At 35.3% G+C, this 17,099-nt stretch overlaps 1 protein-coding gene across 4 annotated transcripts in view; it reads left to right on the plus strand.

The window, feature by feature from the left end:
* The window catches only part of LOC149572212 (DEAD-box ATP-dependent RNA helicase 17-like), a 154,997-nt gene that overhangs the window by 81,222 nt on the left and 56,676 nt on the right, over nucleotides 1-17,099 (plus strand). For all 4 annotated transcript variants that reach the window (XM_089813467.1, XM_089813469.1, XM_089813468.1 and 1 more), the window contains one exon: nucleotides 16,024-16,331. In XM_089813467.1, coding sequence (XP_089669593.1) covers nucleotides 16,024-16,331 — 308 coding nt within the window. The remainder of the gene's footprint in view (nucleotides 1-16,023; nucleotides 16,332-17,099) is intronic.

Genomic DNA, 17,099 nt, shown 5'->3' on the forward strand with positions numbered 1-17,099 from the left:
TCACACCCCCCCCACAAAAAAGACGAAGAAAAACACCTTGAAATACCCATCCCCAAGACCCACACCGGGTGCTTGGATTACCAGAGTACCTCCGCCATTCTGCAACCATGTCATCATCGGGATGGGTACTTGAATTTCTAGTTGAACTTTGATTTTTGAATGTTACTATTCGGTATCTACTATGTTACTATGTTGAATAGTTTTGGTTCATGTTTCAATTTTGCTATGTTCAAGTATTTCAATTTGGTATGTTATACTGAAATGATTTCATAACTAGCATTTGAAGTTTTTTATGTATAGTATACAACACCCCCGCCGCTGTCCTGAAATTGAGGCACTTTGTCCCCGTCTTGGAAACTCTTCCTCACGTACCCCACTGCTGATGTTACACTGTTTTTTTCCATAAAAATGAGGGAAGTAAGTTTTTTGTTGGTTTTTGGGTTTTAATAAATTTTCCCTCGAAAATTTTATTATTGGTTTTCATAATTTTTTCCTTCAAAAATGTGGGAGGGTTTTTAAATTTTTGTCCATATAAGGATTATTTTGCGTTTCATGCGATTGTTTTGCCTCAAAAATTATTTTATAAAAGGGCTTAACCATTTTTCCTTAAAAATGTTTTTTTTTAAAGCTGATTTGTGTCTTGGGTTTTGATCAATTTTTCTCCTAAAAAATTTTGTTTGGTTTTTTCAATTTTATCCTCAAAAACTGTTTCTAGATTTTACATGATTTTTCCCTAAAAAAATCATGGTCTCTTTTGGAGGCTTTTCTAATTCTTTTCCACAAAAAAATAATTATAGGTATTCCTATTTTTAGGGTTTTTACCATTTTTTCTCCAAAAACAGGATGCTTTGTAAACTCAAGTTTCATGGTTTGGTGTTTTTCTCCACAAAAATCGTGGTTTCTTGCAATTTGCTTTGGGTTGCACCTAGAATTGTTGGGGTAAACATTTGTGAACATTCTTTTGCAATTTTTGACAAAAATCGTTTCTGGAGGGTTTGCCGATTTTTCCACAAAATCATTGTTTCAGGTTTTTGTCTGTTTCAACAATTGATCTTAAGAGGGATAACTCTTCACCCAACCTTAGGTTAGACAGATTCCATTATTCTTGATAATTTTCCAAAAAAATAGCAGATTAAAGGTCTCAGCAACAGGCTCATATCGTAATATTCTGAAGAAAAGGGGGTAAACTTCTATGCTTTTTCTATGGTTAGAATGATGACCATTAAGGGAGGCTATCAAATACTATAATGATTTTATAATGGTCATCTTAGGTAGTTTCTATTTTGTTAGTTTGTTTCTTTTTTAGAAACTCTTTCTTTGTAACTTCACTATTTGAGGAGATTGAATTTCCATTGTTTATTATCAGAATATCAAACTATCAAGTTTAATAACAGCTGTAAATATGTAGGTATTTCCCATCTCTTGGTTACAAGTGGATTTTGACTTTGCTTGGGTATGTAATCTTTCCGTAGCTTTGGAACTTGATAGATTTCAGAAAAAAGTGCCTAATTTGTGAGTTGTGCTAATCCAAACAAGTTCCCAAGACTTGATTTGAGAGTCTATGAGAGCTGGAACTTGAACTAAGTCTGGCAAGGTTGACATTTACTTCTGTATACTTTTTATATATTATGTTTTTCTGATTAATTGAGTTCAAGATTGATCCTCAAATAGATTTGTTGGGTTTGCACCAATTTTGAGTCTCAACACTGTATAGGCATCCATGTTGGTGGTGGCTACATTTTTTCCCTTGTCTAGACATGGATTTGGCATAGTAACACGGGGACGCACCAGGGACTAGGGGGCTTCGTTCCCCCATCCCTAGCAGCTCCACCAGATTCTGCCACCTCCGCCGAAGATGGAGGGACCTCCCAGTGTTGAGTATTTTCTGATTTGACTATTTATGTTCAATGTACGAATATCCAATTCAATGCAATGTTCCAGTATTTACTCTTTTACATCTTTATATCCTATCTTGCAATACATCTTTTCATAAATAGCATTTTATGTACTATATGTATAGTATTTACAACCCCTCTTGTCCCCCACCATTGTCACCCCGCTGTCCCCCCAACGTCCCCAAATCAAGGCTCCTCTGTCCCCCCGTCCTGGAAACTTTTCCTTCTGCTCCACCGTTCCCCCGTCCCCTAGGGTGGTGTAACTATGGGATTTGGATGTACGGCTGGTTGGATAGGTACCTTTTGGAGGGTGTGGGGTTAGTGGACAATTGAGTGTTCTAATGATTGGGTAATGCTCATAAACATTGTACCTTGCATTTTTATTGGCGAGTCCATAGCAAGCAGTATTTTCTGAAATAGATTGTATATGGTTTTTCTTTTCTAAGCTTTGAAGTCCCATACATTACTCATCATCAGGATAATGATACTACTCTATTGGGTTAATGGATTCTTATTAATTTTCCTAGTTTGCTAATAAATTTTTACGTCATTGATTGGTTTTTACTTAAAAGACAGTAACAACAATAGCTACATGAGAACAAAATTTCCAAATATTTATTTGTTGACTTTTGAGGTGTTTGTCACTGATGTCAAAAGGTTGTCAGTTGGTTTTTGTAGAGCATATCCATGTTTATTAGTCAATCAATATTCTATGGAATGGTGCTAAATATATTGAACAAGCTGTCTCATTGTTTGCTACAATGATTATTGCTACAGTGACTAAAGTGACTTCCTGTCATCCAGGCGAGAGGAACTTTGTTTGAAGATTGAATAGCAAAAGGAAAGTCATGTGGTGACTGAACAACTTTGACAGAAGATGAATTAGCAATTGTGGTGTTTGTCAAAACAGATTAAATATTAGTTAACTTACAACATCAATGTTCTCTGCACTAATGATGATTAATCTGCATACATATCCAGTAGTAAGTAAAAAAACTATGACATCTTGTTAAGTGTCTGTCAATATTAATGTTTATTTCAGGTTACAGAAGATTAATTGATAATTTTTACTATCAGTTATTAAAAGGACAGTTATCAGCTTGGGTTAAGGCTTGTAGAATATGATAACCAATTTATCGTGTAATTGATGTAAATCTTGACATTTGAAAGGTTCATTAAATACAGATGGCCACCTATTAATTATTGATAATCTGAATATGATATTACCACAAAATCAATCTATTCAAACATTAAAGGCACACAGTTTTTCTGAAGTTTATTATGCTAGGGTTTTATTAAAAAACTGATCTTCTGAGAGAGAAGATGTTGTTGGATATTTGGTTGAGCATGTCAAAGATTGTTGATGTGTGCTGACATTAGTGTTTTGTCATTGATGTCAACATACCAGTGCTGTTGCAGACAGTGTACAGTATTTGTTCAGTTTTGATGATTCATGATGTTCAGATGGTGCATTGAAGATCTGTTGCTGTGATTCTTGTTGGAGTTTCTGATGTATCTGTAGTTTATTCTCATCAACTGACAGAGGTTCACATGGTTGTCGAGTGAGCTATGATTGATTTACTGGTTGCTGGTGCCACAGTGTTCATGTGTTTAGTGGTTGAGTATTTGTTATGGTATGAATCGGATTTAATGTTCAAGAGGCTGCAAAGCTGGTGTTTGTATTGGGACTTATCATTGTGTCCTCAGCTAGTGGTGTTCATCATTCAGAGTACAGCAAGCTATCTTTTGTTATGACAAAGTTCGGTAATTCAGTGTTTGTACTGATTCGATTTGAAGATGAGTTTGAATTTTGAGTTGGAGATTATGCGAAGGTTCTAGATGGTATTCATGCTGCTTGATGGTGTTCTTGGTTTGTGTGATGATCGTTCCAGTGGTTTGCACTTTGCATTGATTGAAGAGACCAGATTTGCTTTTTTTGTGGCGTGTCGGTGTTTCTTCATTTAGATCATAGTAAAATTGATGGAGTAACGTGTTGCAATCTTTGGTGCTGCTTTGACAATGCTATTACGTTTTCGAGGTTATTGATTTGGGTCCTATCCAAGTCTTGGTTGACTTGATTTGGATTGCATTGGTGATTGAGCATATTGTTTGTATCTATTATTGTAATAGGTTTGTGCCGACCTAGTTGATGTTTAATCTTTGTAATGTGTACAAATGAGACATTATTTTGTAATTGTGAAACAATGCGCAAATGTATGGATGCGAGAGAGATGGTGCAGATGTACATTGTATTTCACGGGAACTGTATTGGCATTGGAGATGCTATTTGTCAGTTCAGCTCTAATGGACAATATTTCCATCTTGTAATCAAAGACTAGATTGGTGAGCCTGACTGAGGGCAAGATCTGTGATTGTATTATGAGCAGTGTGCTCTGAGCAGCGAGCTTGCAGATTGGGCTGTAAGCCTATGGATTCAAGTACATTCCTTTTGTTCTCTATTTTGCTCTTAACCAGGCAACACTTTTTAGCAAAGTACATTCATCTGGTGGGCTTAACTCTCACTGGGGTTTTCCCTAACGGGTTTCCACGAGAATGTATTTGGTGTTATGTATTGTGGATCTTGCATTATTGTTTATAACTATAATTTGTTTAAGTGGTTTGGAATTATATAATGAATGTGACATGGATATTAAGTAAGCTAAGTTGCATGGTCTTAAAGGAAAGTATGAAGCTATGAAGATAAGTTTGAAAGAAAAACTCTTTCATCCTTTATGCAAAGAGTGAACAATGTGGTTTGTTCAATTTGATGTACTAGTGGCACCTTAAGTGATGATGAAGTAGTAAGAGAAATTCTAAAATCTTTGCCTGTGTGTTACAGTGAGAAAGTTGTAACTATTGAGGAATTAAGAACTATAAGAGATTTTTCAAGAGAATCTTTGGTTGAAAGATTTTGTGCCTATGAGATGATTACTCTTGATAAGGAACTATACAAGGTTGAAACTGCATTTAAAACCAGTGTGTGCATGATAAGGAAGAGACTAATTCTAGAATCTTGAAAGAATACAACTATGCTAATCATGTGAAGAGATCATGGAAGAGGAAAGGAAGGTTGATGAGCTTGAAATCTTGATTGCAAGAAGGCTAGCTGAGGACACTGGTAAGTACGAATGAAAGTTACCTTTGAAATGCATTAACTGTAATAAGATTGGTCATATTGCATCTAAATGTCCTAATGAAGTTTGTAAGGAACCCAGGTTTAATCTTAGGAATTCCACTCTAGGGGATATAGAAGATATTGTGCTGCCGAGAATGGTGTGATTGATGGAGAATCTTGTGCTAGTGACAATGAGATTGCATTTATTGCTATTAAAGATAATCATCTTAATGAAGATAAAAGCCATAGTTTCACATGTTGATAAGAGAAATGAATGGGTCCTTGATAGAGGATGCTCACATCATAGGATTGGTGATAAAAATAAGTTTGTGAAGCTTGAAGATTATGATGGTGGTGTTGTTAGATTCGGTAAGAACAATCCTAGTTTGATTAAGGGAAGGATTTATTACTCTTTATGGCAATACTCATGATGTTCTTTATATAGAGGGTTTGAGACATAACTTGTTGAGTGTCAGACAACTATTGGATAAAGGTTACAGATTGGAATTCATGGAAGGAATGTACAAAATCATAGGAAGCAATGGAGAGTTGATTGCATCCAATAGACAAACTGGAAGTAATCTATTTCTTTTGAAAAGTGTTGAAAATAAATGTTTGATTGCTAAGATTGATGATAGTTGGCTATGGCATAGAAAATTTTGGGATGTAAATTTTATAAGATGGTAAAGGTTAGTACTACTAATGTTGTTAAGAGATTTGGCTCAACATATGAAGCCAATCAATTTGTCCAAAGAATGTCCATTGGTAAAATTGACTAGATCCACTTTTAAGAATCAGACATATACTTAAAATGGATTACTAGATGTTGTGCATACTGATTTGTGTGGTCCTACTAGAACAAGAAGCTATTGTGGAGATAGGTCCTTTATGTTATACATTGATGACTATTCAAGGATGACGTCGGTTATATTTTTGAGAGAAAAACATATACTTTTTGTTATGCATTGATGACTATTCAAGGATGATGTCGATTATACTTTTTAGAGAAAAATCATAAGCCTTGCAGAAGCTTCAGATATTCGAAGTGATGGTTGAGATAGAGTTTGGATAGAGATGAAATGTTTAAGACCTGATAGAGGAGAGAAATTCACATCCAATGAGTTTTATTCTTTTTGTGAAGAACATGCGATAAAGAGGCAAACTTTTGCTATTGGTACTGCACAACAGAATGGTGTTGCAGAGAAAAGAAATAGATCTATTCTAGATACAACAAGAACCATGATGATTGAAGGAAATGTTTTGCAAATCTATTGGATACTTTGGCAATTAAACCCTTACCCAAGGTTTTATTCGTTGTGAAGTTTTGTCCCTGGAGTTCATCATTCGTTGATGGCTTTGACTGAACCAAAAAACCGTCATACAAGGTCCTCTTTTTGTATTCAATTTTTCTAGAGTGAGGCCTTTGAGGTGCCATTTCAACAAACTAAGGCTCTCAATTAAATATTTTAAACTAAGAGGAAAACTATAATTTTGCAAATCTTGCAATCACAAGATTACGTCCAGCAAATTCTACTCGATTTCATCAAATTCTCGAACCCTAGGAATGAGTTGCAGTCTTTTCTCCACGATTTAAGAGTAATTCCCAATTCTACAACATTAAAACAACCAAGGAAGGCTAAGAATCACACTTATGGCTTTCTCATAGGAAGAAAACCCTAATTTCGCACTGCAACAACTTGTTTTGATCTTCGTTGGCTTTGGAATCAAATGGTGATCTCGTCTGACCGCTTTGATGAATGAAAATGGCTTGAAAATCCTTTTTTATTTGGTCTTAAACAAGTTACCAATGTCGCGTCTGCCATTAATGTTCACTTGGGCTGGAAAACAACTTAAATATATCTTTGCAATAGATTTGAATTCTATCTATTGATCCTCCTCCATGCTGGCCCATTGTACAGATTTGATTGGTCAATTTGACATTCACATCCTACATGGCAAGTGGGCCCATCATTTCCCTAGTGGAAAACATCCATCTCATTGTCCTTCATAACTCATCTCTGAGCCCTACTATCAGCTTGCTTTGTCTCAATGAGGACAGGTGGCATCATCTCATGATGCTGCAATGGTTAGCATCCTAGCATCTCTTTATTGCAAGATCATGATGGTCGCTAATCTGATTTCATCTTATTGGCTTGCCGGAAATAACCCTTGGCTTTGACCAATAACTTTTAAACAACTTTACTTCAACTTTATAACATCTTCGCTCATTTTCTTCATGTGTAGAATGATGCACCTTAGGTAGTGCGTCACTTAATAGAAGAGAACCAACATAATATTTTAAAACCCTTCAAATAGTTTCTTTGGCTAGTCAATGTGTGATAGATGGCAGTCTTCCACGATGAATAAAGTATTTAAAGAGTGGTGTTCACGAAATGGCGGGTAACAGTGAAAACTTGAGATGTAGCACTTCATTAATAAAATAAAGGGAACTCTATGTAAGATGAAGGCGGTACCCATGAGTGGTGTTTTACATAGACTTTCGACCATGGGAATATAGGAAATAAAACTTATTGGAAAAAATAAAAGGGTGGCCAAACATAAAATTAACCTAAGGATGAAACATGACCCCCTTTTACGACATAACGAACCTGAACCTATTTTCAAAGGCAAAAAGTAACAACAAAAAAGAATAGAGGGTTTAACCAAAAGGAATACAAATGAAAGAAAACCTAAACCCCTAAGCCATAAACTTATGATAGAGAAAAACATTATGGATATGATCAAATTTTCACTAAGAAAAATCAAATTTTGTTGTGCTCATTTTTAAGTACTATCAAAGGGAAGTGCACCAAACCAATCATTCGTTCCATACCTCTACATCAATTGGAATAGCAAGTCCTCTGTAGGTGGGCTGAATGGAAAACAAAATGCATCCCACACAATGTAGCCATTATTTGATGCACTAACCATCTCCTCTAGGAATTCTGAATCAGCACTAGGATTCCGTAACTGTCTCTCTATACCAGGAGTCATACAATGGAAACCATTATGTGAAAAATTCACACCATCAAGCGCAATCCATTTATTGGGCTCAACAACCCCATACTAAATAAATGCTACTCAAGTATCATTTTCATGCTCAGTTTCTGTGATGGTAGAGATACCGTAGACTCTGGATGAGTTAGTATGGCAATGTGGTTGAGTCCCAGCTACATGAAGAGTATAATGAATCAAAGGATACTCATCAACACTATTTATTTATTCATGTACTCCTTGGTCATACTGATTGCCAAGTCTCTATCAAAGGCTGATTTGTATTCAACATGTTTTTCATCTGTCAAGAGTGACAAGGCAGCCACCTCCTAGCTGAAATCAGCACCGAATTGAGAAGTACTCTCCGCATAATCAAGACTTGGGACTCCTGATCAAATTCAGGAGGTATTGAGTCATCTAACTCAGAGTGGATATTCAAATGTCCACTCAACACCTATCTCAAAGAGTGAGGTATCAATTTGCTTGAGTTCTGTATTTTCACTAAGCTTCATCCAATAAACATTATGCTGGATCAAAGGATTCACAAAGATGCTTTATCAACCCTATAGTCATCAACCAAAGGGCATGATACCATAATGCATGGAGACTCTTTCAAATTACCAGGTAGCTGATCCATGAGTGTGTCTTTTTCAACCTTGCAGTCCCTATATATACCAATAGCTTATCCTTCTCAGGCTTCCCATATGACTGAATTTTGTCTTTTTCTTTAAGACCTTTTATTAGCTGAAAAAAATCTTCCTTCCTTGCTTCCACATAGTCATCAACCCTAGATGCATCCACCATATTATTTTACTCCAGTAGAAAATCATCAAAGGGACTCATACCTTTGTGTGGCTGATCAATCATTGTTGTCTTTGAAGACGTCATGACAACATACTTATAATCCTTCCTGTTATCATTGAGACTTGTATAATTCACACCCATGGATGCATGAAATGATTCTCCTTCGTCCATACCATCCTTATGTTCACTAATAGTTCCTTCAAGTGCTCTTACCTTTCTTTATCTTGTCCACTGTTAAGAATGGCTTCAGTTTTTGGTCACATTGTTTGATAGCATTGTTAATCAAATTACAAGTAGTAGAATAAGTAAAGTGTGCTTCTTTCAAAACAGCCAATAGGGTAGATAAGAAGAGTTCAGAATAATCATCACTCTCCTCAATAATCAAAGACATAATGGACTTTATAGAAGATATAACATTTCTCGTTTGATCCTGTTAGTAGCAATCAAAAACTGATGAAACACATCAAGAATTAAGTCTTCACAATGAAGATCCAAAATAATCCCACAAGCTCTGATTTTTGCAACTGGCTCCAAAATTTTGACCTTCTCAAAGGGTGGATTATGGATATCACCCAATCTTATAAGGATCACGTGGTGGTGTTATCCTCATAACATTAACAATGCACAAAGTTACCACAAGTCTCACATCTCTATCAGAATGTCTATAGAACACCGGCTTCACCAAAGGAATGACAACAAGCATCACGGTCACTTGTTTTCCCTTAGAACCTAGTTCCTCAATCGTGGATAAGCAATTCTCTATTGCTTTCAATTTGCAAAGTAATCCATGCTTCGATTGAGGCAAACATGCAGGTTTCCTTTTTATATTGTAGAGCTTTTGTACAAGAATTTTTTCCTTGTCCTTGGCGATAAATTTAGGTATCTCCCAAACATTTCTGTGATGAATTTGTTTCTTGTCCTTGTTGTGTTTTAACAATTATCAGGTTGCTAATTCTATCACGTACTAATTTTAGAGGCTTTTAATTTCCTTAATACACTTGGACCTCTTTATTCTTAGTAACTCTTAACAGTTGAATGTTAAGACTTTGATCTCAGACATTATTAAAGGTAACGACAAGCCTTTCAATGTCTTTTCAACAAGCAATTCTGAATAATTACATCCAAACCATACACTGATATGATAGCAACAAGCTGCCAGAAAAATGAAAAACCATGTCACAACAGAAATGAATTTACTGCTGGAATTAAGCCGGCAGTTTTCTGGAGACAATGCCCAGAAATTATAAAAATGAATCTTGATGCAAACTATAGTCTGTACTATGTTTCATGAGCTCCCCAACAGTGTGTCACGTCTGAGTCTGACTAGAAAATTATATCTGATAATTGCTGTAGCTGTTTAACGTCTGCTAGTACTTTCAGTTCTCTTCTCAGATAAATTTCACAATCCGCACTTTCAAGCCTGCAACAGGAAGCCTCCTTCAATGGCAGATTTAGCTCTCATAGAAACACAGAGCTATTCTCAGCAATACCACAGAAGACATCTGAACTTGATCCCTTGGAATCTCTTTTAAAGCTGCCTTTATTTCAGCAGGGCATGGGATATCAAGTATGATTATGAAAGCAGTGATGTTTGCTGAATGTAATATCCCTCAATAATTCTGATCTCAGATCTCATCATAATTTTACAGATTCACAGATTGACATTCGAACAAATATTTGTATCAAACAAACATTCAGAAATATTCACCTACAATTTTTTTGACAAGAAATATGTTACTGTTCTGAGCTGGAATTAAATGGTTTGCAGATACAGATTGTTTCAGATATGCAAAATAGGAATGACAACACATCTAAGCTATGCAGTCACCATTCCAAGTTATTTATTTCAATAGGAGAGTGCAGATAATGTGGATATGATAGTGGTGCACCTGAAAATGGTTGATCGCTCAACTCTTAATGAATGACAGGAAATGTTCTTGTTCTTTTTGCCAAAGATAGGGAAAACGGTAATATTTAATCACCAGTGACCTTTTTCAGAGTTCTGTTCCAATTGGATGCCTATGTTTGCACAACTCTTTCCAATTAAGCAGCTCACGGGAGTTCAGAATGGAGATGCACTTTTCACAATATCCTCTAAGTAACACACAGTAGAAAAATCTAATTCTTTGTCAACAAACAGTTTCGCTTGGTGTCAATACTGACAAATAAATATATTCTCATGACCCTGAACTATTCAAAATATAATCAGTTTTTCTTCTCAGATAGAAATACTCTTCTGAACATCCAACATATTTTGTTAATTTCCTGAATATTGAGTTCTTCAAATAAAAAATGTATGTTGCGGCGGACTTGGAACACCGGAATAATTCTTTCTTCACACTGATGAATATAGTTTACCTTGGTTGTAAGATTATCCTTAGTACTTCGGATTGTCTCCACAAGGGACTTCACAAAATAAGTGCAAATGTAGACTCTGTCATGAAACCACCAGATGAGGAAGAACTAGGTTTCCAAGCTGCACTTTTTTGTTATTCATAAAATCTTACAGGTCTGGGAAAACCAATTCTTATACCACTGTAATATCTCCAATGGACATTTTACCCCCTTTTTTTAACAGAAAAGATTCAAACAATATTTTGCATGCAATTGATTTCCGATTCATTCAACAAATTACAAATGCCCAGCTGAAATATAAATTCTGAAATGATATTATATTACAATCTTCAGCAGAACAATAACAAGATCCATTCGTAAACACATAAAACTACAATCAGATTGGATAATAAGGAACAAAGATTTTAAGCACAAATGAGATACCTGTGTGATATCTCCAGTAAACAGTGGGTTTCCATCCTCAAACCTATTGAAAGCTGAAACTTTCCAGAACACTCCAAGAGAGAAATGAAATCCAAAAACATAAACCAAGAATGCTGAAATAATTTTAACATTCTTCTGTCAAAGCTCAATGCAGTGACTCTTCAGTTTCCCTCTGCCTGACCTTTTGTCTTCTCTCTTTCCATTTTCGTTTCGAAAATATCATTTCCCACCTTATTGATTAAAGTGTTCTTTTAATAATAAAGTGACATAATAATATGTACTTTAATTTAGTAGTCACTTTTTTAATTAATTATTTTATGTTCAGGCATTGCTGATCAATTGGACTTGGATAATCATGTGTGATGTCTCATTGGAAAGGTCTTGACAAGATGTTTCTAGTTCAACCCTGAAATACCGATATCACTGAACCAACTGCTAACTTATTAAAAATAGAAAGTCACTGGAAACCTTGCTAAATAAACTCCGATTAACCTGAAACTGATTGCCTAGGCCAAATCTCTCTCTAATCCTTGAAAAGTCGTGGTCAGCCCACTGGACCAATGCAAAATGGGCTAACAGACACATCATGAATTGATGGGCTAGAAAAGGGATATTAAACTTAGATGCCACTATTGCACAACTTGGCTAGATCTCTATAGTTGAGGCAAATTCTACATATGACATGGTTGGTGGGAGTGGCATTGCAGTTGATTGTGATACAAAGGAATTGATCCAAATATTGAATTTGATGCTCTCAATGAAGAGCAATATGAAGATTACTAAATGTTGGTTATATTTTTCATTGTATTGAGATATGACATATTGTGGAATTATGAATGAGTATCATTTTAATTTTTTTGTTAATTGGCAGATATGAGAATTATTGTTTGTATAGATATAGTTGTTTTGAGCATAGAAGCATGAATTGTTTAAGGAATAGTTTGACAAACCAAAAGTGAGATTTTTGGAAAAATCGGCAAAAAATGGGATTTGAAAAAGTAAATAAGTTGAAGAAAAACTGTCAAAAATCACTTCAATAAAAAAACTAATTGAAGGGCATTTTCGCAACATAGATATTTTGAGATCAAATAAAATATACAGTTCAACCTATCAATTGTAGAAAATAATGGTTGTACAAAAGCCATTGAATTTTCTATGATGGGTTTGCAATTTCCTTGCAGCAGTAAAAGCTTAATTTAGGGTTCTCTCTGATCTTCACAATCCAATTGGAGGAACTTAAAACTTTACTGTAATGTCTAGACTCCCATTTACTCGTTTCTCATTACATAAGAGCTGTGACGTTCCTGGTACCTTAGGACTACCTGTGCTAAAATGTATTACATATTCTTTCTTCTCTGATCTTCTTAAGCTGGGAGTCCTTCTGTGAATGGATGGCTGCTCTTTGATGCTGAGATTCATCACCTTCCTTTCCAAAATATTATTGGTCTCACAAGGTTGTGTTGCATTGGAGTTCTTGTGTATCATTGCACCATTCTGTGTCTGATCTAAGATCTCCTCTTTTCTACAAATCTACCGAACATGTGGTTTCCCCATCACTGTTCTTTAAAGCTTCATTGACGTTCTATCACTTCTACACTTCAAATTGCACATTTGTCTTAACCTTTTGAGAAGAACACTGGTAGCAAGGCTTCCTTTCACTGTTTTATGATAGCTGATAGGACTATTCTGCATATTCGTTGTCTTTTTCATGATAACATGAATCCTTGTGCATATTCCAAAAGGTACTCTTTATGACTGTCTATTCATTGCCTAACATATGTTCAGATCTTTATTTTCTTCTAAAAGTAGGTCTTATCTTGACAGTGAACTAGCTTCAAACAGTGCGAAAAACTCTTCAAGAACAGCCAATCACTCTTTTCATAGAACAGTGATTCACTTATGGGTCAGTCTTTTGATCTGTGAAACAATCATTTGACTATTTACAAAACAGACCTTCAAAACATTATTTTTTCTTGAAATAAAGTGTGAAAACTTTGAAAGAAGGATGAAGCCTTTTTCTGGAGCTGTGTAATAAACTTTTAAGACAGTATATACTCTCTATGAACATAACCGTGATATCTCTGTGCCTGAAGATTCAGTGAATGAGTCTGCACTATCAATCTAGGAGCATTATCTGTAACTTTGAAAAATATAACTAATCAAATGCAATAAACACATGAAAAAAACCCCTTCACTGTTCTTTGAGCTCACCAGTGCTTTAAAGAAATTCTAGAACCTTTCTAACATTGAAATACATCTAATATTCAATGTGAGTTTTCTCACGAATGCTGAATGAACACACTGAGAAATACCAAGGTAGAGCAAGATTTTATGAATATGCGTGGAACCTACCTTTAATTTGATCCCTTTATTGACCATCATGTTGAATGCCCCTTGCAATCTGCATCTTCTCTTTGAAAACTACTGTATAGGGTTTTTTGGCCCATTCACCACCCCAAAAGTTTGCAAAATAATCATTCATAATCGTTGAGCAAACAGCCATGATTTTTTGGGGAATAAATTGGCAGCATTGGTGACAATTTTTTGCAGATTTCTGCTTCTATGGTTTTGAGTGTTATCGTGTGTGTGTGTGTTTACTTAATTTTTTAATTGTGTGAGGTTTCACAGGTTTATTTCTCGCAATTTTTATAGACACAAAAAATGTGGGTAAAACTGTCAGACGCAGGTAAAATGCTAGTTAAAATGCATTTTCATATGCTATTTTTGCTATAAAACAATGCACTTCCTCTCTTGAGATGTCATTTTTTAGTTTAATACATTTTGTAATTGAATATTACAAAAAATATGTTTCTTTCAGATATTTTAATTTTTAGTCCTTTTAAGCTGCCGATTATTAGCAGAGTTGAGAAGTTAGGCTTGCTGAGTACAGTCCGAGTCTGTGCCTGCGACACACACACACACACACACACACGCACGCATGCACACACGCATGCATGCGTGCACGCGCACACGCACACACATGGGAAAATGTTGTACAGTCCGAGAAGTCTGTGCCTGCGACACACACACACACACCCACACCCACACGCACATGCACACGTGCACACACCCACACCCACACACCCACACACACATATGGAAAAATGTTGTACAGTTTGAGAAGTCTGTGCCTGTGACACACACACACACGCACACACACACACAAACACACACATGGAAAAATGTTGTGTTGGCACACTGGAATCCCAAGCTCATACTCATCATATACTAGGATTCTCACCTTAAATTTGCTTTTGAGAATAGATCTAAACAGCATAATAGATTATTTAAATGAATCTTTTGGAACAAATTGTGCAAGATTTTAGTATCCTTTACACAAAGGGGTTCAATATGTGTCTTTTAGTTTTTATTATAATCAATTACTAATGATGCTAAATCTTTTACATAGTTTTTCGCAAAAGTTTTTGTTTAAATTTTAATGCTTGAAAGTCTTTTGTTGTTAACATAGAAAACTCCTTATTGGTGTGCACTTCATCATCTATACCACAGTCTTCATGCTTCTACATATACCTTTGTGTGTGTTACCTTTAGATATGATTAAGGGGCATCTATTTATATTGGACTTCTACTTATTCTGGAGTTTATATTCCATTAGTTGTTATATTTGGAATTCACTAGATCTAGCTAACCTTTTATAATTCCATTGTATATGGTATAATATATTAAAGCAAGAATTGATTGAAGGGCGAATCGATGAATTGACATTTTATAGCATATTTCCTTTTAAGTATTTGTAATAAGATGCTTTAATGATATTTTAGTTGTTCTAAACTTCTAACCACCATACACAATGATGCAAAACACATTCATCATAGTTGAGCTCTCTAACATCATTGAACTTGTCATAATTAAATGAGTTAGGCATATGCTTGGAAGAGACATATTTAGTTCAATTAAGAGGATAACTGAGGACCATTTGAAAGCAAATGCTTCTAATTGTGAATTCAAGTATTTTAAACACTAGATTGGAAGGGACATTTTCTATTATTGTAAGCATAACAAATATAGCTTTTACTGAAATAGCAACAGATTTTCGCCTAGTTGGTACTTTATAATTTGAAACTATGTACTCAAGAATTTTTATTTGTTGTCCATTGGGTGGTGGTGTTGTGGTTTTTGTGTGTTAAGTGTGAAGTCCCAAGTTTATTTCCCTTATTTGAATTATGGATCATCAACACAATGTACTGCTCGTTAATTGGGTGTCATGATAATACAATTATTATTGCGGGTATGCTTGATGTGCTTAAATTCCATTATTAGCATGATATCATGTCAGTGCTAGGGCGTGGTAATGTCCCTTGGTATCCTGAGTTTTTTATTTTTTCAAATTTATAAATGTTCAATATGTTTATAGTTGTTAGCAGTATTGTTTGAAGAATAGTTACTTATCATAAGATCAAACTTCTACATGCACAGGTGGTAGTTTTCTTCTCCACATGTGATGCGGTGGATTTTCATTTTGCTTTGATAAGTGAATTTCACTGGGTGTCAAGTTTTGGAGAGGGCTTGGATGAGAAAGAGGGAAGTTTCATAGGCTGCAAAATGTTCCGTCTACATGGTAATATGGCACAAGAAGATCGGAAGCAAACTTTTCATCATTACAATGTAGAAAAATCTGCTCTTCTCTTATGCACTGATGTGGCAGCAAGAGGTTTGGATTTTCCAAAAGTGAGATGCATTATACAATATGACTCTCCTGGTGATGCCAGTGAATATGTGCACAGGTATGCCCTTGCCATTATCTAGTATTTTTCATTTCAAAATTGTATGGAGATGTTTTTAACTACTCAGAGTGTATAGCATTATCTTCCAGAAACTATTTACTTTCTTTCAGATCATAAAGTTCATTTGTTGTCTCAGTTATGTCTAAAATCTTTGTTTGAACATTATCAAGCAAGGTAAACATCGCGTTTGACTCTGAGCTTTGTTTATGTTCTTTTTATCTTCCCCCCTTCCTGTCATGTTTCTGTTCATATGGTTCGCTTTCTCTTTAGTAGTTGACCAAGGTTCAAATGTAGGTGACTTCTGAGGTCCTTAAGGATAGGATTCCTTTATTGGGGGACATTCTCCTTGTTCACTTTTAAATATGCATGCCTACTTCAAGAGAACTAGGCTCATGCTTGGAACTGATGACAAACCTTGTTAATCTGGAGTTCTAAGAAGTTTACAGAAAACAATAGTTAGCTTTCTGAAGAAAGGAGAAACTATCCTTTCTACAGATGTTGACAAATCATTGATTTCTTGAAAGTTCCGTCTCTAGCTCGTGAGATTGGTATGCATGGTACACATGCATGATCAAAAATTATTATTTAGGAGAGTCTTCCTACCTCCATATTAGAAAATGATTGCTCAAACAACTTTAACGGTGGCACTTTGATTATGGTAAACAATTGTTTGCCCATGAAATTCTAGGACATCCCTCAGATTTGAGAGGTAAAAAACATCTATAGCATATTGACCATCCTTTCTTGTCATTGAGATAAAAATATCAA

The sequence above is a fragment of the Cupressus sempervirens genome, chromosome 2, assembly GCF_028749045.1.
Source record: "Cupressus sempervirens isolate cs-2001-9-10 chromosome 2, ASM2874904v1, whole genome shotgun sequence".
NCBI lineage: Eukaryota > Viridiplantae > Streptophyta > Pinopsida > Cupressales > Cupressaceae > Cupressus > Cupressus sempervirens.